Source organism: Pogona vitticeps, chromosome 1, assembly GCF_051106095.1.
Source record: "Pogona vitticeps strain Pit_001003342236 chromosome 1, PviZW2.1, whole genome shotgun sequence".
Classification (NCBI taxonomy): domain Eukaryota; kingdom Metazoa; phylum Chordata; class Lepidosauria; order Squamata; family Agamidae; genus Pogona; species Pogona vitticeps.
The window spans coordinates 265,407,073-265,429,136 of NC_135783.1; the positions used below are offsets into that span (position 1 = coordinate 265,407,073).

The 22,064-nt window shown below is 42.1% G+C and overlaps 1 protein-coding gene across 2 annotated transcripts in view; it reads left to right on the forward strand.

The window, feature by feature from the left end:
- Positions 1-13,362, forward strand: part of AMPD3 (adenosine monophosphate deaminase 3) — a 49,970-nt gene extending 36,608 nt beyond the window's left edge. For both annotated transcript variants that reach the window (XM_020789921.3, XM_020789920.3), the window contains exons 10-15: positions 2,362-2,488; positions 3,893-4,056; positions 6,545-6,665; positions 7,904-8,077; positions 10,821-10,931; positions 12,333-13,362. In XM_020789921.3, coding sequence (XP_020645580.3) covers positions 2,362-2,488; positions 3,893-4,056; positions 6,545-6,665; positions 7,904-8,077; positions 10,821-10,931; positions 12,333-12,509 — 874 coding nt within the window. In that variant the 3' untranslated portion in view covers positions 12,510-13,362. The remainder of the gene's footprint in view (positions 1-2,361; positions 2,489-3,892; positions 4,057-6,544; positions 6,666-7,903; positions 8,078-10,820; positions 10,932-12,332) is intronic.
- The last annotated feature ends 8,702 nt before the right edge of the window (positions 13,363-22,064 follow it).

The following is a 22,064-nucleotide window of genomic DNA, read 5'->3' on the forward strand; positions in this document are numbered from 1 at the left end:
GATCTAAATAGATCTAAAAACACCAGCACCTCTTAGACCTTTCATATGCAGCAGTATTGTATAAAATATTATAATTGTGAAATGGTCTATATTATATATCTAGGGTGCTTCTTAGAATGTTGTCATGGTGATTTCACAGTTAATAACCTTCAGAGGGGAGGCCTGAGGAATGGCAATGGTCAAATATGAGGCAAAAATAAAAGAAAAAAAAGGAAGACAAAAATATTGTGGCACCTTAAAGACTAATTGCTGTATTTTCATGTAGGCTTTCATGGACAAATCCACTTCCTCATATAGGAAGTGAATTAGTCCATGAAAGCTCACATTAAAATATAACAGTGTCTTTAAGGTGTCACAATGCTTTTGCCTTCTTTATTTTTTAATTTTTCATTTGTGTTTGACTGATATGGTGGCATTGGCTAACATGACTATCTCTTCTAAACCTGCATATAAATGTTAGTAATGTGAAATGCAGTGAGTTACAGCTTCCTGGTCGGTGCTGAGAAAAATAAAGACCTGGCTGAGTTTTAGTAGTAATGTTCTAAGTCATTAATATAACTGCAAACTAAAAAAAAAAAAATCAGATTAATTAATTATTTCCATACTTCTACAATGAAAACCAACTGAAATTCACTGAACTAAATGCTAGGCAGACACATGCACAGGATTATTGTGCTGTTAGTATCTTAGGGTGAGGAACACAGGATGTCATTCTTAACACTAAATGTTTGCATTTGTAAGTACATCAGTTAATGTTTTAAGCCATTATTCTAGCCCTGCTAGAATTTATGTAGCATAACCAGAATGCAGTGTCTCTAGAGAGTTGAAAAATAAGTCCACAAAGCCGAAAAAGTCTCCATGAGCCATATTACTCACAGAGAGGCAGCATAATGCAAAAGAGCATAACAGTTGCATCAGTCACTCAGACTGAAGCTGTCAAAATGAGGTATTTCATGACTGAACTGCAGACAGGGTGTTTTTTTTAACAGTAGACACTGGGTGAGTTTGCATATACCAGTAAACCATAACTCACAGTTATGTCCACAAGCAGGAATGTGTTTGGCTTGTGCAGTCTCTCTTTTACCTTTTGTTCACCCTTATAGGTGCGAAGATGAATAAAACAGAGCTTAGTTTTCACATTGCCCATATTTACATGTACAAAGTTAATTCCCAGCAACTTTAGCAAGAAGTAGGGGGGAAAAGTTAGGAGAAACACGTAAAACAGACAGTTTTGCACCTATTTTCAAATAACCTGCAATAAAAAGCAATGTATAGTTCCTGCTTCTCTAGCAGATTCCTGGCTTACAATAATATGCAAATGAGGAGCTCTACTTCAAAATAAACTCCCATCAATTGTTAAATGAACCAGCGTCAAACTCCAGAATATATTTGTGGTTTTGTTAAAGTAAGCAAGAACTTATTTTAAAGCACAGTTCCCACTTCGCTTGGAACTATCAAGGAAAAGTCCTCTGAAGAAAAACTGGGGACTGATTCATATCTCCTCTCAGTTCTCCCATGCAGAGTATATGTGTAACACGTATGTGTGTAACATCTGAGTCTAGTGCTTCATGTGTGAGAAAACTGTGGTCATGATTCTACTGCTAATTTCCACCTGGCATGAGAGAAAGCTATTTCCTTCATGCAAGTGTAAATAAGCAAGAGAATACTGGTCCTTCTCTAGGAAACAAATTCAAATCAGGTACACCGACGACAATTAATGAAATGTATGCTAAAATTGCACATTATCATTCAGACAAGTGGAGAAGTATGTCTAAATATATCTTGAACTCTTGAGTTTGAAAAAAAAAAGGCATCCAATTATGATATGGGGATTGCAGCTGAAGTGTGAGTGCACAAGTAATTCTGTCAACATATCTGAGTTCCCAAGGCTCCATTGTTGCTTCAGCATACACTTTTCCTTATGGCCACATAGGTTGTTTGGTGTGACTAAAAGATCAGGCTGGGATATATAAAACTGCTTGAAACTGCATTCAGCTATGAAATTTACACAGAAGTTAAGTTTTGGTTGCTTAGTGTTGCAGTACAAAAACCCAAACTTCGCAAGCTCTTCATGCTCATGCAGTTCATGACTGATGCAATTATTTCCATAAATAGTTCACGTATGCTGTGTACCAAAGGTCAGGAAAAGAGCAGAACACTGGAAGGCCACATGTAAGGACTTATAAAAATGGCCTCAACACTAGCAAAACATCCAAATACAATACAACACATTCGTTGGCAGATTGGCAGGGTATGTGTGCACAGTGAGCGTTGTTGCACCTGAGAGAAGGCATGGTGTTTGGAAGAACACTCCCTAAGTAGCAGAGCAAAAATGTACTCAAGACTTTTTCTTGCTTTCAGTGATATATTTAGGTCCAAAAATATTCTGCCTAGTTTTGGAAAAATGCTGGAAAACATCTTCTTACCCCTGTTTGAGGCTACTATCAACCCTTTGGATCATAAAGAGTTGCATCTCTTTCTTAAATATGTGAGTATGCAAACAGCTGCATGTATCTAGGGGTCCTTTATTGTCCTGCATTCCTCAAATTTTGTATTTGCAAATCCCCCCCACTAACACTTTGTTTTGAAAAGGAGGCATCAGCATTTAAAGCTACAGTAAGAGGCTTTAAACTATTTGAGCAATACTTGGTGAAATGAAATCTCAGAAGCTAATGATGGGTTCTGGGCAGAGCGTCCAGCGAACAGGGCATCATAACCTGACATAGCCCTTCTGGCCTGCCTCCTGTTTTTTTCTTGGTATTGAATTTGGACCACTTAAGCGCAAAGTTCTTATTTTGCCTAATAACTTAGGTTTAGAATGCTGCCTTTTTTGCACAGCTCCCCAAGTTTCTCTCTCCATTAATGTCAAGGCAGGAATTGTACAGTTGATCTGTTATACATTGATCCAGTTATTTATGTGCATGCAAACTCAAATTGGGAGTGCTGGACGAGTCTGCACAAATATTTCATTCATCAAGTGTAGGTTTTTTTTTTTTTGCTGTTTTAAGAAGGAAATACTAGTTTTTGTCCTGCTTTAAGGTAGCTTAGCTTTTTTAAAAACACAATTTTACATTATGATGAGAGAATGTAAAATTATATGACTACCCTGTACATTGAGGAAGACATCACATAAAACTTAATTATGAGAGGCAAAATTGACGGTTGTAGGTTTTGCCCGTTAAAAGCAATTGTGTAAATCCATTTGTCAGTACATAGAACCAGGAGCACATTAGAGATTTAAATTTTGATTTTTGATGTTTTTAAAATCAGAACAGAGAACAACTTTGAACAGTTATGAAATGGTTGATGGCTGGTGGAGTGTGGTTTGAGAAATGGAAGTGATCTCATTAGGTACCTAGTTTTGTGATTATGTAAAGAAAGACAGTCTTGCTTTAGACCCATGGTTCCCATCTTTGAGTCCCCAGATGTTCCTGGATTAAATCTAACAGAAGCCTTCATCACCAGCTGTGCTAACCAGGATTTATGGGAATTGTAGTCCAAGAACATCTGGGGACCCAAGGTTGGGAACCGCTGCTCTAGACAAGAGATGACACCTTTTCCTTCCAGTGCATGAATTGCCATTGGGCCAGGAGTCGCTGGTGGTCTCTTCAGAACTCAAACTGTGACGCACAGCTTCATAACACAGTAAAAGAGCCTCAACATATATCCTCTAAAACAATTTGTAACATAGAAATCTTTCCCTCACTGATTACAATAAGCTTTTAAGGAAAGTTTATGTTCATGGGAGTTCTGCTTTGTGCCAGATATGGTAGAGACTGATAGGTGGAATTCCAGTTCAGTGGAAATTGGAGGGATTTTCATTAATGTCAGATCCTCATTTCTTCATGCTGAAGTGTATTCACATGCAAATCTGGTTTTGTTGGGTTCCTAGGTGACAGGGTTTGATAGTGTGGATGATGAATCGAAGCACAGTGACCACATGTTCTCTGAGAAGAGCCCTAATCCTGATATTTGGACTAGCGAAACGAATCCACCATATAGTTATTATTTGTATTACATGTATGCAAACATAATGATTCTCAACAATCTTAGAAAGTAAGTATATCTTCATAACTCTTGTAGAAATGAGTGACATAGATTTTAGACAGCAGCTTAATCAGACTAACAGCATCAATTAGAATATGGATATATTTAAGATCTCCATTTTTTAGCGGTCCCTCGCCCCATTTCCTGTTTATACTACTTCAAGCTGCATATAGTCATTCTTTCCTGTCCGGAAAAAGAAAGTGAACATTTCCCAGACTGAAACGCTTGCTCCAGGAGATAAAAGTTATGCATGCGCCGCCTTGTGGTAATAGTTGGTCATCTTTTGAGAATGTGCAGAAGAACAACAAAAAGTTGGAATCCAGCCGTCCTCATCCTACTCCTGTTATTCTAAAGCAGTTTTTCTTAACTTGGATTTCTCCTGTGCTACACTGCAGTTCCCATCACCTCTGAGCGTTGGCATACTGGCTGGGAGTAATGGAAGCTGGGGAATATATGGCTGTTGGTACACATAAAGACTGGTCGGTCAGGGAGGCCAAAAAAAAGGGAAGTCAAGGTCAACTGATGGGAAAATTTATAGAAAAGGGTTAACCATTTAATTAATTGTTAGTGAACTCAACATCTATTCCAGCAATTCACTAACAGTTAAATAACCTTTTTCTGCTAGGTTTTCCACCTCTCGAACCAGCAGCAGGTTGGGCTAACTAATTCTAGTTTTGTTCCCTTCTTGCACGGGCATCACAGTATAACTCTTTAACATTTAACATGTAGATAAACTGAAGAATAGTCTTATGCTGCTTCACTCGCTTTCTTGCTTGTTTCTATGCTTGGGGGGAAGTGTGTCCCCTACCATCTTTTTTCATCATCAGGCAGCAGGGCAATGCCAAACTTGCCTTAATGGACCAGCCTCCAAGTTGTGAAATGCTGTACTGAACAGAGGATTATTGCAGATTCTACCCAGGAGTGTGTGTGCTTCCCAATCCACCCCACCGTCTTTTCTGCTTGATCTTCTAGGTCAGGTTTTGCAATTTAAGAAAACAAGCATGCAGCATGCTTTTGAACAGTTAAGTCTCATGATTTACTGAGTAGGAAATAGCATCCCCATCTGAAGTGGATATGCTATGTTTAATATCCACAGTGCTGGCCTGATCAAATCAGTTTTCCAGGATTTAATAGCACTGTAACTGGAGAGGCCAAAACTAGGACCCAGCAATATAACCCCTGCAGGAGATGCACGCTTAAGACTGGCTTTGGCACTTTATAGGTTTGTGTCTGTGACAGCGCTGGTGACATTCTCTTGATCTTAGCCAGAAGGGCAGGGTCACTTCTCAGTCTGCCTGGGACTATTTAAAACTTTCCTGTTGTATATTAGCAGGAGGACACGTGTAACATGCTTATTCTTCTGCCTGTGTTGTTTTGTGCCTTTCAAAGAGAGAGAGAGAGAGAGAGAGAGAACGTGTTTTTTCACAGAAAATGTCCTGCCATTTCAAAAACATTTCATATTTTGAAATAAAATTTGATTTGAACATGGTTGGCTCAAAAATAACTTTTACCTCTTTTATGATTCTGCTCAAGAGCAAAACTGAATGGCAAGCAATTTCAAGTCATAACTCTCTTGATTTATGTGGGAATGGAGGAAATTGCTGCAATTGAGAAATGCAAAACAGGAAAATTTAAGTGAAAAGGCTCTGCTCTGTTACATTTGTTTTTAAGCTATCCAAAACTAGGTCAGGACTTTTTTCCCCTGGTAGTTGGTAGGGGAAGAGTTGCCTTTGTTATTCCATAGAAATGATAATCAGACTCACTGCCTGAATCATCTTGTGACCTGCGATGAATCAGTGGGCTTACAGTGATAAACACACTGTAGTGTAATCCTCTGAAACACAGAGCTAACCTTATTACCTGAGGCATGAAAGCAACTGGTATCCCAACTCAGAAGCAAGTGTGAATAATACTCCATGCCAGCCAAGCTGTTCTGGCATGTGAGGAAGAAAATTCCTTTAATAACTTCCATTCAAAGTTCTTACTGTAACAAAGTTCCTCATGAATACATTTAATAATTAACCATTTGCTGCCTTCTCATGATGCCCCAAATATGGCAGCCATCTCAGTCTGCCACCCAGTAGAATGAAACTGACTTGGGAGTAGACGTGCAGAAAATAAAGCTGGTTATTGTCTCACATTCAAAGACCTGTCTCTATAATGAATATTATGAGTTTACAGAGTAAAAGTTATTATGGCTCTCCAGGAATTGAAAAGGAAGACACATATTTTAATTGTATAACAAAACAAAGCACACTGGCACCTTAAAGACAAAGAATTTCAGTGTGAGCTTTCACATACTGTATTGCAGTCAATATAATCAGATGGTGTCTGAGGAAGCAGATTGTAATCCATGAAAATTCACACTGAAATGAATCTTTTAGTCTTGAAGGTGTGATAAGTTTTTCCATTTTTATTTTTATTATACAAGTTGAAACAGGCTAACATAACTACTTTTCTGACATCTTTTAATTGTATGTACTTTACATGTCTGTAGGGAAAGAGGTATGAACACTTTTCTGTTTCGGCCCCACTGTGGAGAAGCTGGATCCATTACTCACTTGGTATCAGCCTTTTTAACTGCAGACAACATTTCCCATGGATTACTCCTGAAAAAGGTACTTTTGTTATTCATCTACTGGAGTGTATGAGAATAGAGAGTAAGACTGGCAGTAAATATAACAATAAATGTATGTTCTCCAGTCTTCCATATTGCACTGTTCCATACATGCCTGCAGAAATTTACTCAGTGAGACTCCTATATTTTCTAGTAGAATATAAGAAGTGCCAGAGACAAATGGGACATAGTGTAAGGAACATTAAAGGCCACAATCCTATGTGCATTACCTAGGTAAAACTCTACTAGCTTTAGAGAGTCTTGCTCCCTAGTGAGTATAAGTAGGATTGAACTACAGTGGTGCCTTGCTTAGCGACGTTAATCCATGCAGGATAGGCTGTGCAAAAAGGGTTGCTTTGCCGTGATCGCTTCCCCGCGATCATCGCAAAGCGAATAATCCCCATAGGGACGATCACAAAGCGATCACTTTTGCGATCGCAAAAATAGCATCGCTAAGTGATTTCGTTGCTCAACGGAGCGATTGCTAAGTGAGGCACCACTGTACATGTTACTTGCTTTCAGTTTTGTGTAGCTGAAGTCAATAGGACTTGAAGGAGCTCAATCTTGGCAAGATTTGTGCTTCTTTTCTATTAAGGAACTGACCACTGCATGGCAGATTCAAGCTTTTTAAATTCTGAAGTGACTAGTTCAAATTTAGACATTTTAGATAGTTTTGCAAAAAGGAAATCATGTGCTTCCAAGCAGGTTGTTATTGACTATTACATTCAGATCAATAAATTCAGCTTTATTGATTTCTGAAGACATCAACCTTCAGAACATGGCCAAAGAGCCCGAAAACCCCACAACAACCATCCTGGCCGTGAAAGCCTTCGCGAATAAATTCAGCTTTGTTGGGTTTTGTTCATTCCTTTCTTCCCTACACCTCCCCTTTGAGGGGGCAGAATATTGGTTTTTGAGAGGTTAGGTGATGCAAAATTCATACTTCATTGGAACACTTAAGTTAAATCCTTTCCTTTAACATTCCAAGGTTCAGCAGTTTTTTCATTATAAAATAGTATTTATTTACAGTTTATTTATGAAAAAAAAAACAGAATAACTGCAAATGTAATTGGACAAATTACTGAATTGTGGGAATTAAAGGCAGGGAGGGAAGGTTAAAATGTTTCCAAGTCATAAAGGCTGAGGTGAAACACTTTCCATTTCCTCTTACAGAATATTTCCTTTCCTGTTATCTTTCTGTTCTGATGAATTATGATACTTTGTGTTGTTTTTGTGCAGAGTCCAGTTCTCCAGTATCTTTATTATCTTGCACAAATCCCCATTGCCATGTCCCCTCTGAGCAACAACAGTCTATTTCTGGAGTATTCCAAAAATCCTCTACGAGAATTTCTACACAAGGGACTCGTAGTTTCTCTTTCTACTGATGACCCCATGCAGTTCCATTATACAAAGGTAATTTGTAAATAAATGATGTTAAAAGTTCAATACATGAATTTAAGGATTTTTCAAATATCAATTCATAATTAACAGCCCAGTCACATGCATATTTACTTGGAAATAAACCCTACTGTGTTCTGTGGTTCTTTCTTTAATATCTGAATACATCAAATATTTATTTGGAATTAAGTTCCATTCTGTGATTCTTTCTTTAGGGTCAATTTGCTTAGAATTTTAGTAATAGCATAGGTAAAGGTAAGGGTTTCCCTTGACATTTAGTCTAGTCATGTCCGACTCTAGGGCGCGGTGCTCATCCCCATTTCAAAGCCTTAGAGCCAGCATTTGTCCCAAGACAATTTCCGTGGTCACATGGCCAGTGCGACTAGACACGGAACGCTGTTACCTTCCCACCGAGGTGGTCCCTATTTAACTACTCATATTTTTACATGCTTTCAAACTGCTAGGTTGGCAGGAGAGTAATAGCATAATCCTATGCATAATCCCAGGATTTAATCCATAATTAAATCCTAACTATGGGATCATGTAGTATTTCTCCTCATATTTCTACCTAGAACAAGATCTGCTTCTTACTACCTTCTTCAGCTTCTCCTCATGAGTGAAGTATGGTGGGTATCCATTGAGAAAAGGTCATTCTTGATGGCAACCTTGTTTTGATGTACAGCTAGAGACTCAGCTACACTGATGTTATTTTGATATCAGGCAATGATTTCATTTTCCTCAGTGCTTTAAAACATACACCAGTTTTAAGCAATGGTCTTTCCTATTTGTTTAACAGTGGCCAAAATTCTATTCAGGTATTATGTGCATGCAAAGCTGGCTGGATAACCTAGTGCTTTCGGTATTTGGCTACAGAGCCAAAGGTTGGGAGTCTGATTCCCCACTGTGCCTCTTGCAAGTAGAGCTAAGCCTGTGTGGCCTTGGGGAAGTTGCACAAGCCCAAGGTACCCCCAGAAGAAGGGAATGGTAAACCACTTCTGAGTACCTGGAAAACTCTGGAAAAGGGGTTTACATAAGTTAGAGTTGACTGATGGCGCATTACGATTATTTTATTATGGCTGGCCAATTGTGCAATTTCTTTCTTCTGGTATGTTCCTCTTCCCACAATTAGGGTTATATCACACCTGGCAAAAGAACTGCAATTATACCAATATGGCCATTTTTTTGATTTTTTCATAAATTTTCAAGCACATGATGCACGGCCAGATTGACTCATTTTCCTGGCCAGTGGTTTATTTCTGGTTTATTTCCCCGTTTCTAGTAGGGTTATTTTATTTTGTACCAATGATGAATGGCTTCATTCCTTATTGTTTCAGCCTGTGTGAATGTTGCTGTTAGTTTATTTCCTTTGCAAAGGGGTTGGGTTTCTGGGTGCTGTGGCCCCTTCATGGCCACTGCCCTTGTACCCTTCTTAATTGTTTTTGAAGGCCTATCAGCAGTAACAGATACTGCTGCTAGCAAAAACAATATAAATACATTGCTCAGAAGGAGATAGGTCAAAGGATACATCTCCCCCCCCCCATGAAAGAGACATTGAACAGAGACATTCCCTGCCTTTTCATTATAAAGAAAGGAGTGTTGCATCTCCTCTCTCTTTTTTAAATCCTGCTCTTCACGATAGTTTGCAAATCTTTCAAAACCTGTTTCTTCCTCCCAGTCCTGTACAAAAGACTTGCAAAATATTGTGTGGTCAATTTATTTCCTTTGTAAATGGGTCAGGTAAAGGAGGGAAGGGAAAAAGGGAAGAGGAGAGATGGCTTGGACTTCTCTATTGCACTGTTAATATATCACTTTTGTTCTTTTTTTAAAAAAAGAACAAAGGGGGGCTGAATTGCCCCAAGAAACAGTAGAGAAAATGAATTGATAATTTACAAAATTAAGAGCAGTGTAGCCTGCTACAACGGTTCAAGTAGAAATAAATGAATTGAAACAGCTAAAAAATGTGAACAATCTCACTGGTATATATACCATGTGACTATGAAAATAAATGTGTTGGTGCAACAGAGGTTTGGAAAGATTCGGTATAACGAGTTCTTTTGGCAGATGTGATCGGGCCCCTTAGTTGTGTGACTGACAACATATCCAATTTCAAAAATCATTGATTGCTCATTTATGTGAAGAAGAGCCTGCCAAAGGGAGAGAAACACTTATACGAATGTCCTTACACAACTGAGTAAACTGACAGTCAGGATTCTAGCTATGATTTTAATGTTTCAGTGGTGACCGATTACTGTTAAGTATTTTTGTTATTCTTGTTCTAAGGCTGCTCACAACTTGGCCATAAAATAATGCAACACACACACACACACACACACACACACACACACACACACACACACACACACACACACACACACACACACACACACACACACACACACACACACACACACACACACACACACACACACAGAGAGAGAGAGAGAGAGGGGGGGGGGAAGTCTACAAGCACAAACATGTAGACAGCCTATGAGGCATTTTGCTTTGCAATGAACCAGAGTTTGTTAGGGCATCAGAGCTTTATTTTAAGGGATGGGGTTTCTACCCTTAATAACTCTACATGTAAGTTTGATTGTGAAATGGCTTGAGTGCCATGGTTGTCCATAGGTCCTAACAATTTGCTTGCTTCTTGAAGTTAATTAGTGTTTTATGCATTTACTGTATATATCCATGTAATAATTAGTGCATTGAGTAAATGAGTACATTGACGTTACTAGTAACATTTTTTATGCATTTAAAGGAAGCATTGATGGAAGAATATGCCATAGCTGCCCAGGTGTGGAAACTGAGCACCTGTGACTTGTGTGAAATAGCAAGGAACAGCGTTCTACAAAGTGGTTTGTCACATAAGGTATCTTTTCCAAATTAATGTGAATTCTTTATAGTAAACAAATGAAGCATATTGATGACTATTACATTGTTTTTCTACCAATACATCTTGCCCTTGGTGTCATTTATATAGTAATCACTGATCTGAGAGAGCTAGTATGGTATAGTGTAATAGTTGTAATAGATGTTCACTATGAAAAACGCAGACCCAAAGCCCTTTTGATATCCTTGGGTCAGGCAGTATCTCAAAGAGAAACCCATCTTACAGTAGGCATGTGACTTCATTTTTGTTTGGACTCTAAATTCCAGAATTCTCCGTTCTGGGAGTTTCATCTGCCAGACAGATACCTAAACTGTACTTACCCCTAGGAAGGTTGGGCGGGTAGGCTTCAGGTTCTGTGATCAGGTTCTTCTAGGATTGGTGACGGTTCCCTCATTTTGGCTGGAATAAGAGTCGGAGACAATTTTGAACGTCCAGCTGCTTCAACTTTATTAACATCAGCTTCTGAATTAACAAGATTAAATGGATTGAAACAACTCAACTCTGGGATTGTCTTGTAGCTTAAGATCTTCTCTTCCGGCATACAAATGTCACTTCTTACATAGGGGCTGGACCAAAACGCTTGCGGTCAGTTATCACTCTCAAGGGGGTGCTCCTTACTGCACACATAGCGAGGGTGACTTGCCCAGTCTCCTTCTGGTGGTGGATTGTTGTAAGAGGGACTGGGACGGATCACTTTCCTCCCCCCACCTTGGTTGCGGGGGGTAAACCACAACCGTCCATTCTAGTGGTTTCACCCCCTTTCCTTCACCTCTCGGTAAGGCTGGATCAGGTGGTAATCCCTGTCCTGTCTCAAGGTTAGGAAAATCCTTTAACAAATCACAGACCTTGCCAGACTCTTCATCACTTCTTTCTGTCTGCACTGCACTATCTCTCATGCTTTCCTCTCTCTTGTCAGTTTCCACTCTGAATTCCAGCGTGTCACCCCACTCTTATAACCTCCTCCCACACTATCAGATCCTGCTCCTCCCCTTTGTCCTCTTCCTTATCTTCCGCCAAGCACACCTCTACTGCTCTTCCCTCCTTCACTTCTTCCTCTTCTAGCTTTATCAACACATCCTCTAAGCATCCACACGCCTCCTCCTGTCCATCTTTTGCTAAGGATGGCTCACTAGGCTCCTGTCCTTCACAAGGACAGACAAAGCTAGGATGTTGCTGGGAGTTGTCCTATGGTAGCTCAGCTAAATGGCTGAAGTTCTCAGATTACTTGCTACAGTGGTCTCCCCTACTTCATTTAAAAAAAAATGTCTTCAGTGTGTATATAGTTATTTCCTAACCCAGTTGCTAATGGGTTTTTAAATTTTCTTTTAAAATTGAAGTATCTCTGCATTTAAATCTTTTTTAATGTTGCTTTGTCCTTAGGAAAAACAGAAATGCATTGGAGTAAATTATTGCAATGAAGGACCCGAAGGAAATGACATTCGAAAGACAAACGTTGCACAAATCAGAATGGCATACAGATATGAGAACTTATGCAATGAGCTGAGTTTCCTGTCCGATGCGATGAAGACAGAAGAGATTACTGCTCTATCAAACTAGCCATGGTTGCACAACTGCCAGGAAAGAAGTCTGTGAATATGCAGAAGAAATAGTTATTTTAGCAGGACTGAAAGCTGTCATATGTTTAGAACTGTTTTATGTTGCACTTTCAGTAAAGCAAATTTCTGCAACCACTTGGCACAGGCAGAACTACTATACATAATCAAATGCAGACCATAACTATATTCTTTATGCTGCATATGCATTTAAAAGTGTAGCCTAAATTTAGTCATAAATATTTAAAGTGTTTGCATTTGGACACAATAACATCCTCTTTTGAAATAAGTTACACAGGGACAGGAACTTCTGATACCACACACAGAAACACCTCTTTTGCCATGTGTAGGGGCAGGCAGAACTCTGGCACTTTAATTTCTGGTTAGATTCCAGAACAATGATTGTACACTGTACTGTAGTGCCCACTGGGGGTCATTTAGCAAAGTCAGTAATTAATTTAGGGAATTAAAATATTATGACCAAAGAGTTGCATGGTTTTTGTTTTGTTTTGTTTTGTTTTTTTGCTGGTTGCACCTTATAGGGAAACTTATTTTCCTATGGCAGAATCTTTTGACTACATTTTGTTTTCTCCTCCCAAGCACCCTCCCATTAAAATTAATATAATGATAATTGATTTTGTAGTATTCAGAAATATTTTAAAGTGTTTTTTGGTGCGCTTCATAGTGATCAGTCTGAAATATTTCTGCTGGTTCATGATCATGTTTTGAGGTGGTTCAAGTACTGGGAGAATCATTTCACTACTGTTGTAACAAGCCTTAAGCTGTAAGTCTTGCTTTCACTTTGAACATGCAACTTTGAAAAGGAACATTAAAACATATTTTTCCTTTGTGCTGGTTTGTTCTGGGGCAATATCCTTGTAAACAGGGAAGATCTGTGATACCATCTGTCCACAAAAGTGATGCATTGCGCAGACATTTGGCAGGGAAGCAAACAAGCACATACATATACATATACATACATATACATATACATACATACATACATACATACATACATACATACATACATACATACATACATACATATATATATTTGTTATATTTGTTTAATATGTATGTTATTATAAAATGTAAATTAGTTCTAGTTTTATAACAACATAATCCCAAAACACATATTTGCAGCCTCAGAAGGTTATCTATCACAAATCGGTTCTAGAACACTTAATTTATCTTTGCTCAGATTCAAAAGTGGGGAGGAATCTCCCAAAGTATAGCAATTCTAGCTAGACATGATTGGCCATACATTAATAAGCACTCATCAATAGTTAAGTCATTGAGAAGGTGAAGAACTAGTAGGACTTTATGACTGAAATATCAGAAATAGATGTGTGGGCAAAACAGAAGTAAATATTGTTTGCCTTATCTAAATTTTACACAAGGTTGACTGTTATTCTTGAAGAGTGGGATTATGTTCACTCTAACAGACTCAAACATCTATTCCAGCTAGTGAAAGAAACAGGAATTACAGTGGTGCCCCGCACAGCAGGAATTACAGTGGTGCCCCGCTATGTGAAAACTTCGCTAAACGGAACGGGGAAGCCCATTGGAACGCATTAAACATCGTTTAATGGGCACAAAATGGGCACAAAACTCACCGTTTAGCGAAGTTTCCAGGGTCCAGCAGCCATTTTCGCACCCTCGGTGAGGGGAGGGCGCGGAAACGCTGCGCGCGGCCATTTTGGGCGTCCGGTGGCCATTTTGAAACTGCCGAACAGCTGATCTGCGGGTGTCGCAAAGCGAAGATCGGTAAGCGAAACGCTTACCGATCTTCGCTATGCAAGTTTTGCCCATTGGGGCCAACGCTATGCCTCCGCATTAGCGATCCTGAAAACGGGATCGCTATGCGGATTCGTCATTATACGGTGCGCTCGTTAAGCAAGGCACCACTGTATATGAAGTATATGTAGTTTATGGAAGTAAACTTATTTTGAAACAGATACATTAGGAGTATTATAGGCAATCTCTTTTAAACTTCTAATGGACATGTTATGTAGAATTGGAAGAGATTAAAACCTTACACCTATCCCCCTTTCTAGCTATATTCCCAGCCAAACGGCAGTAGGTGACCATATCAGCCACCCCCGGGCCACATGATACTGTTGGTAAATGGCAGGTCCACAAAAAATAAGACCACCCTCATCCATGATTTAATTTTGGATGAGGGAGCTGACCCGGCATGCATTACTGAGACCTGAGTGGGAGAAGAAGGAGTTCCTCTATCTCAGTTCTGTCCCCCTGGGTACTTGGTCCAACACCAGGGTCGCCTGGAGGGTCGGGGAGGAGGCGTGGCAATAGTCTACAAGGATTCCTTCCACTTTTCCAGACTCCCTGTCCCCTTGCGAAATGGTCTAGAGGGCCTGTATTGTGTGTTGGGCTCAAGAGACAAACTGGGGATTCTGTTGGTGTGCCACCCACCCTGCTGCTTACCAACAGTCTCCCTACCTTAGCTGACGGAGGTGATCTCAGACCTGGTGGTGAGGAGCCCCAGACTTTTGGTATCCATGCAACAGGGGTGGCTCAGGACTTCATGGCCACCATGACAACCATGGGGCTCTCTCCACGTCATCAGCCCGACTCATGAGAAAGGCCATGCACTTGACCTAGTATTCTCAACGGGATGGGGGGATGGTGGTCCGGATGTGGTGGGTTTATCTTTGACCCCGTTATGGTCGGACCATTTCTTGGTAAAGTTTAGACTCTCTGCCATTATTACCCTCTGCAGAGGTGGGGGATCAATTAAAATGATCCACTCCCCAGAGGCTTAGAGATCCTGAAGGATTCCTGAATGCTCTAGGGGAGTTTCTAGTTGATATGGTTGGCGCTCGTGTCGAAGCCCAGGTCACTTTGTGGTACAAGGAGATGGCCTGGGCAGTTGACACGATCCCACCTAGGCACCCTCTCCCTGCCCACAGAGCCTATATGGCTCCTTGGTATATAGAGGAGCTTCGGGCTATGAAATGGTTGGGGAGACAGCTTGAGTGCAGATGCAGGAAATATCGCTGCAACTATGACCAAACACAGCTTAGAGCCCATTGTCAGGCATACGCTGTAGTGATATGGCTGGTGATTTGCCAGCATTTCTCCAGTCTTATTGCTTCCTCAGCATGTCGTCCAGCAGAGCTAATTTGAGTGGTCCGGGACCGTCTTCAGCCTAATGGTTCAGTGGAGGTCCCATACTGTTCAGTGAATTTGTTTCACACTTTGAGGGGAAATTGCTCAGATTTGCAGCGTTGGACCCCACTGTTGATGCAGAGCCTATGGTTGTGTTCCGGACTTATGCCATAATTTATTGGGTAAGTTTCAGTTGTTGCGACCTAAGGATGTGTACAGGGTGCTTGGATCAGTTCATGCCACCACTACGCAACTTGACCCTTGCCCATCGTGGATGATAAAGGAATCTGCCAGGTGAGTTCGCACCTGGATCCTAGAGGTCATCAACTCCTCGTTAAGAGAGGGAGTGGTCCCCACCCCGTTAAAGGAGACAGCGATTCACCCATTCCTAAAAAAACCTAATCTGGATCCAGGTCTAGTGATCAACTTCCAACCAGTAGCGAACCTCCCTTTTCTGGGCAAGATGTTGGAACGTGTGGTGGTTGAGCAGGACCAGGCTCTCCTGGGTGAAACAGATTATCTAGATCCATTTCAATTGGGTTTCAGGCCGGGTTATGGGATGGAGACTGCCTTGGTTGCCCTGTTTGATGACCTTTGCTGGGAGAAAGACAGGGAATTCATTCCTGTTGATTCTCTTGGACCTCTCAATGGCTTTCAACACCATCAACCATGGTGTCCTTCTGAATAGATTGGCTGGGATGGGAATGGGAGGCACCGTTTTACGATGGTTCCTACCTGGCTGATCGAGTCCAGAAGGTGATGTTGGGGGACGGTAACTCTGATCCATGGTGGTTGCGTCATGAGGTTCCTCAGGGCTCTATACTGTCCCCCATGCTATTAAATATCTACATGAAACCACTGGGGGAGGTCGTTAGGAGGTTTGGGCTGAGGAGTCAGCAATATGCTGATGACACCCAGCTCTACCGCTCATTCTCTACCAATCCAGGTGTGGCAGTCGCCATTCTGAACTCGTGCCTGGATTCGATAATGGACTGGATGAGGGTCAATAAACTGAGGCTCAATCCAGAGAAGTCGGAAGTGGTGCTGGTAGGTGCTCCACCAGATAGGTTAAAGTGCCATTTCCCTGCCTTAGACGGGGTCACACACACCCTAAAGGACAGGGTCTGCATCTTAGGGGTGCTCCTTGACCTGGGTCTAACCTTGGAAGCCCAGGTGGACTTGGAGTCCAGGGGTGCCTTCTTACAGCTGTGGAGAATATATCAACTTTGCCCTTACCTGGATTAGCGGAGCCTGGCAACAGTCACACATGCACTGGTAACAACCAGACTGGACTACTGCAATGCACTATACGTGGGCCAGCCTTTGAAGACGATCCGGTGACTGCAACTGGCACAGAACTGGCTGCGCTGCTGGTAAGTGCTGCTACTGTATGGACTCATATCATGCCTGTTCTGAAAAATTTACAACTGCTCGAGCCCAATTCAAAGTGCTTACTTTGACATATACAGTGGTGCCTCACTAGACAGTTGCCCCGCTTTATGATGAAATCGCTTTACAATGGTTTTTTTGCGATTGATTTACCCATCGCAAAACGATGGTTCCAATGGGGCTTTTTTGCACTACGATCACCCGTGCCCGCTTTAGAGCACTTCGAAAGCTTTTCCTGAACAGTCAGGAAAAGCCTCCGAAGTGCTCTAAAGCGGGTGCGGGTGGTTTTGGGGCACCCCCGCTAGGGCTCTGTTGGTGCAGGAGAAGCCATCAGAACCCTGGCGGGGGTGCCCTGAAACCACCCACACCCGCTTTAGAGCACTTTGGAGGGTTTTCCTGCAAAGGCAGAAAAAGACTCTGAAATGCTCTAAAGCGGGCATGGGTGGTTTTGGGGCAGGGGAAGCCATCAGAACCCTGGTGGGGGTGCCTCGAAGCCACACGCCCTGGCTTTGGGGGTCCCCCAGGGCTTACCTTGCACGGGTCCCTCTGCGCAGCGATCGGCGTTTGCAGAGTCTTGTCTGAATCCAATTTTAAAGTTCCTGCCTCTTCCTCCAGCCTTTGGCAAGCCGCGGAAGGGAAAAATGTTCTCTCCCCCCACTTTCCCTTGCCGAAGGCTGGAGGAAGAGGCAGGAACTTTAAAATTGGTTTCAGACAAGCCTCTGTAAATGCTGATCGCTGTGCAGAGGGACCCGTGCGAGTCCTCCCATGGTGCAAGGTAAGCCCCGGGGGACCCCCAAAGCCAGGGCCTGGTTCGGGGCACCCTCACCAGGGTTCTGATGGCTTCCCCTGCCCCAAAACCACCCATGCCCGCTTTAGGGCACTTCGGAGGCTTTTTCTGCCTTTGCAGGAAAAGCCTCCAAAGTGCTCTAAAGCGGGCACGGGTGGTTTCGGGGCACCTCCGCCAGGGTTCTGATGGCTTCTCCTGCACCATCAGAGCCCTGGTGGGGGTGCCCAAAACCACCCGCGCCCGCTTTATAGCATTTTGGAGGCTTTTCCTGATGGTTCAGGAAAAGCCTCCAAAGTGCTCTAAAGTGGGCACAGGTGGTTTCGGGGCACGCCCGCCAGGGTTCTGATGGCTTCCCATGCACCATCAGAGCCCTAGCAGGGGTGCCCTGAAACCACCGGCACCCGCTTTAGAGAACTTTGGAGGCTTTTCCTGCACCATCAGAGGACTGGTGGGGGACCTCCAAAGCTGGTGATCGCAAGGAGGGGACCCCCCATCCTCCCATGGTGCTTCCCCAGCTCCCTACCCCTTAAGTTCCTTAAAAAAAAATTTCCCTAGGAATGCATTAATTTTCAAAGCATTCCTATGGGAAATTTGGTTTTACAAGACGATATTTTCGCAAGACAGTGATTTCTGCAGAACGGATTAACATTGTCTTGCGAGGCACCACTGTAAAGCCCTAAATAGCTTAGGACCTGGTTACCTAAAGGACCGCCTTCTTCCATATGAGCCTTCCTGTCCTTTAAGATCAGGCCAGGAGGCCCTTCTGACGGTGCCATCCCTAAAAGAGGTGACGGGGATGGCATGTTGAAATAGGGCCTTCTTGGCTGTTGCCCCCCTAACTTTGGAACACCCTCCCTATAGAGGTTTACAGTCCAAAAAACAATAGAATTAAAAACATCAATTAAAAAAAACTAAAACTAAAACAAGCAAGATGGAAAAACCAGGAGAAGAAATTAAGTAATGACAGGAGGAAAGGCCTGCCTTAAGAGCCAGGTCTTCAATTTATTCTCAAAAATTCCCAGTGAGGGAGCCAGGGAGATCTCAGGGGGAAGGATGTTCCAAAGGCGAGGGGCCTGGTTTCTATTTTTTTCCTTTTGGACCTCTCTCAGAGTTAAACCCACCAGCCACCCAGCCTGGCTAGAACAAGTGATATGGGTAGAACTAGGTAGAAGAAGGTGCTCTGACAGGTATTGAGGTCCTAAATTGTTTAGGGTTTTATATGTACAGTGGTGCCTCGCATAACGATTTTAATTGGTTCCAAAAAAAACGTTATGTGAAACATCGTTATGCGAAACACCATTTTCCATAGGAATGCATTGGAAACCGGTTAATCCGTTCCAATAGGCACGGATTGCCGTTCTTAAGCGAAAAAACCCATAGGAAACATCGTTAAACGATACAATGTTTCCTCCATTGGAATGTATTGAAGCTGACTCAATACATTTCAATGGCTTTGCGAAGTCAATTTTTGCAAATTTAAGTGTGTCATAAAAGGGTCAAAATGGTTTTAAATGCTTGGATTAGCTTCTGCACCCTCTAAAACGGATGCAAAAGTTAATTTGGCTTTGATCTGACTTTTCGTTAATTTATGCTGAATTTTCTCCCCCCAACTTTTGACAGCTGTCAAAATCTGACAGCTCCATTATTTCCTATGGGGGAAGAAAAAATTCACAAAAAAATTAAGGAAGCCTCAGCAACTGTTCTAAATGCTTGGGTTCGTTAGAGGACCCCCTAAGTCGTGTGCAAACCTGATTTGGCTTTGATCTGAACTTTCGTTAATTTATGGTGAATTGTTTTCTCCCCCATAGGAAAGCATGGAGCTGTCAGATTTTGACAGGTCCATTGGTTCCTATGGGCCAAAAAAAAAAATTCACCATAAATTAACGAAATGTCAGATCAAAGCCAAATCAGGTTTGCACATGACTTAGGGGGTCCTCTAACGAATCCAAGCATTTAGAACCGCTTTTGACCCTTCTAAGACACTTTTTAAATTGAAAAAAGAAACATCGTTAAGTGAAGCAGGGGACCTAAAATCACATTCGTTATGCGAAGCATGGTCCCAAACTTCGCTAAGCGAAAATCGCCCATAGGAAACATCGTTATACGGTGCATATTATTTTCTAAAAAAACACATCGTTATGCGAATTCATCGCTAAACGAGGCAATCGTTAAGCGAGGCACCACTGTAATTATTAGCACCTTGAAATCGATATGGGATCTAATAGTTAACCAGTGTAAGGCAGCCAGAGTGGGGAAAATATGATGACTTTTTTCAGTCCAGTTAATAATGTGGTTGCCTTCTTCTGGACCATTTGAAGTTTCCACATTAATCTCGAGGGAAGCTCCGCGTAGAGTGCATTACAGTAGTCTAATCTTGAGTCTACGAGTGCATGGACAAGTGTAGTGAGTGCCCCAACATCAAGATGGGAGCGCAGCTGGGCAATCCAGATGTAAATGGGCAGTGCAGACCACAGACGTTACCTGGGATTCCATGGCAAGCGCCAGGTCAAAATGGACCCCCAAGCTGCAGACCACACACTCTTTGTGGTGAGAGTCGTTCCCCCAAAAGATAGGGAGCTTCCCAACCCACTGATGACAGGGGCACCCACCCTCAGGACCTCCATCTTGTCTGGGGTCAGCCTCAGTCCATTCTCCTGCATCCATTGCATTAAAATACATTAAACCTAGTGACATAAAAGCTTTCCTAAATTTGGGGGTTGTGATTTTAAACAGATAATCGAGCATTCTAAATGTACTATTCCTAAATACACTAAATTTGTCCAGCACCGCAAAATGTTCTTGGACATCCCAGATCCTCTTTTTGATGGCTGCCCGGGCATTAGTATGGCCCATCACTAAGAGGATACCTGGGGAGAAACCAAACCTCAGTAATTCAGCTGAGAAGAACCTCAATAGTGCAGTACTGCATCTCTGTGCATTCAAATGGGGGGGGGGGACCATGACCCTGAGGAATGAAATATCATACCTGAATATTTGTAACAGGATAATTGCTCTACTTTGTTCCCATTTAATGTCCATTTCGGAAGCTCCCTCTCTTTTGGGGGGGGGTGACTCTGCCCGCCAGGGATGGGGTCCGCAGCTTGGGGATCCATCTGGACCCGGCGCTTACTATGGAATTCCAGGTGGCGTCGGTGGTCCGCACTGCCTTTTTTCACCTCAGGCGCATTGGTGCATGCGCTCGGAAGCTCAAGATTAGACTACTGTAATGCACTCTACGTGGGGCTATCTTTGAGGCTGCTGCGGAGACTACAGATGGTGCAGAATGTGGCGGCCAGATTACTTAGTGGAGTGAAAAAATTCCAACATATCTCACCCACTCTGGCCGCACTGCACTGGCTGCCCATCTGTTTCCGCATCGACTTCAAAGTGATGATGTGGTTTAGGACCTCGATACTTGGCGGAACGCCTACTCCCACCAAGATCTACCCGTGTCACTCGTGCGAGCCAGGAGGTGAGGCTGAGGAGCCTAACGCCGAGGGAGGCCCGGAAGGAAAAGACAAGAAATCGGGCCTTCTCGGCGGTGGCTCCTCGCCTCTGGAACAACTTACCTCCTGAGATTCGCGTGGCCCCCTCGCTGGGTATCTTTAAGAATCAATTAAAAACATGGCTGTTTAGGCAGGCCTTTCCATCAGATAATCCCTGACGCTCCTCACACCCTTTCCCTCTCTTATCCTTCCTTTCACTTTGTGTAATGTTTTATTATTAATGATTGTTTATATATTAATTTTATTGTAGTAGTATCTTTGTTGTTAGCCGCCTAGAGTGGTCCTGACCTGACCAGATAGGCGGGATATAAATAAAATAAATAAAATAATAATAATAATAATAATAATAATAATAATAATAATAATAATAATAATAATAATAATAATAATAATAATAATAATCTTCTTCTTCTTCTTCTTCTTCTTCTTCTTCTTCTTCTTCTTCTGCTAATAACCATTGTGTTAGTGTAATTAATTGAAACAATACAAGGCTAGGGCTTTCAAAATTCTCTGTAGACCCACACATTAAGTTGACATCAAGACCACATCATCCGCTTACAGCAAAACTGAGAGGGGGTGGGTATTCAGCTTGGGGGGGGGGATGAAAATCTGCTCTCAATAATTATTCACTTTTTCATTAATATAGAAATTAAACAATGTTGGACCTGGAATACAGCCTTGCTTGACCCCATTAAATGATGGCATCACATTAGATCAGGGGTCAGGGAACCTTTTTACCTTTTAC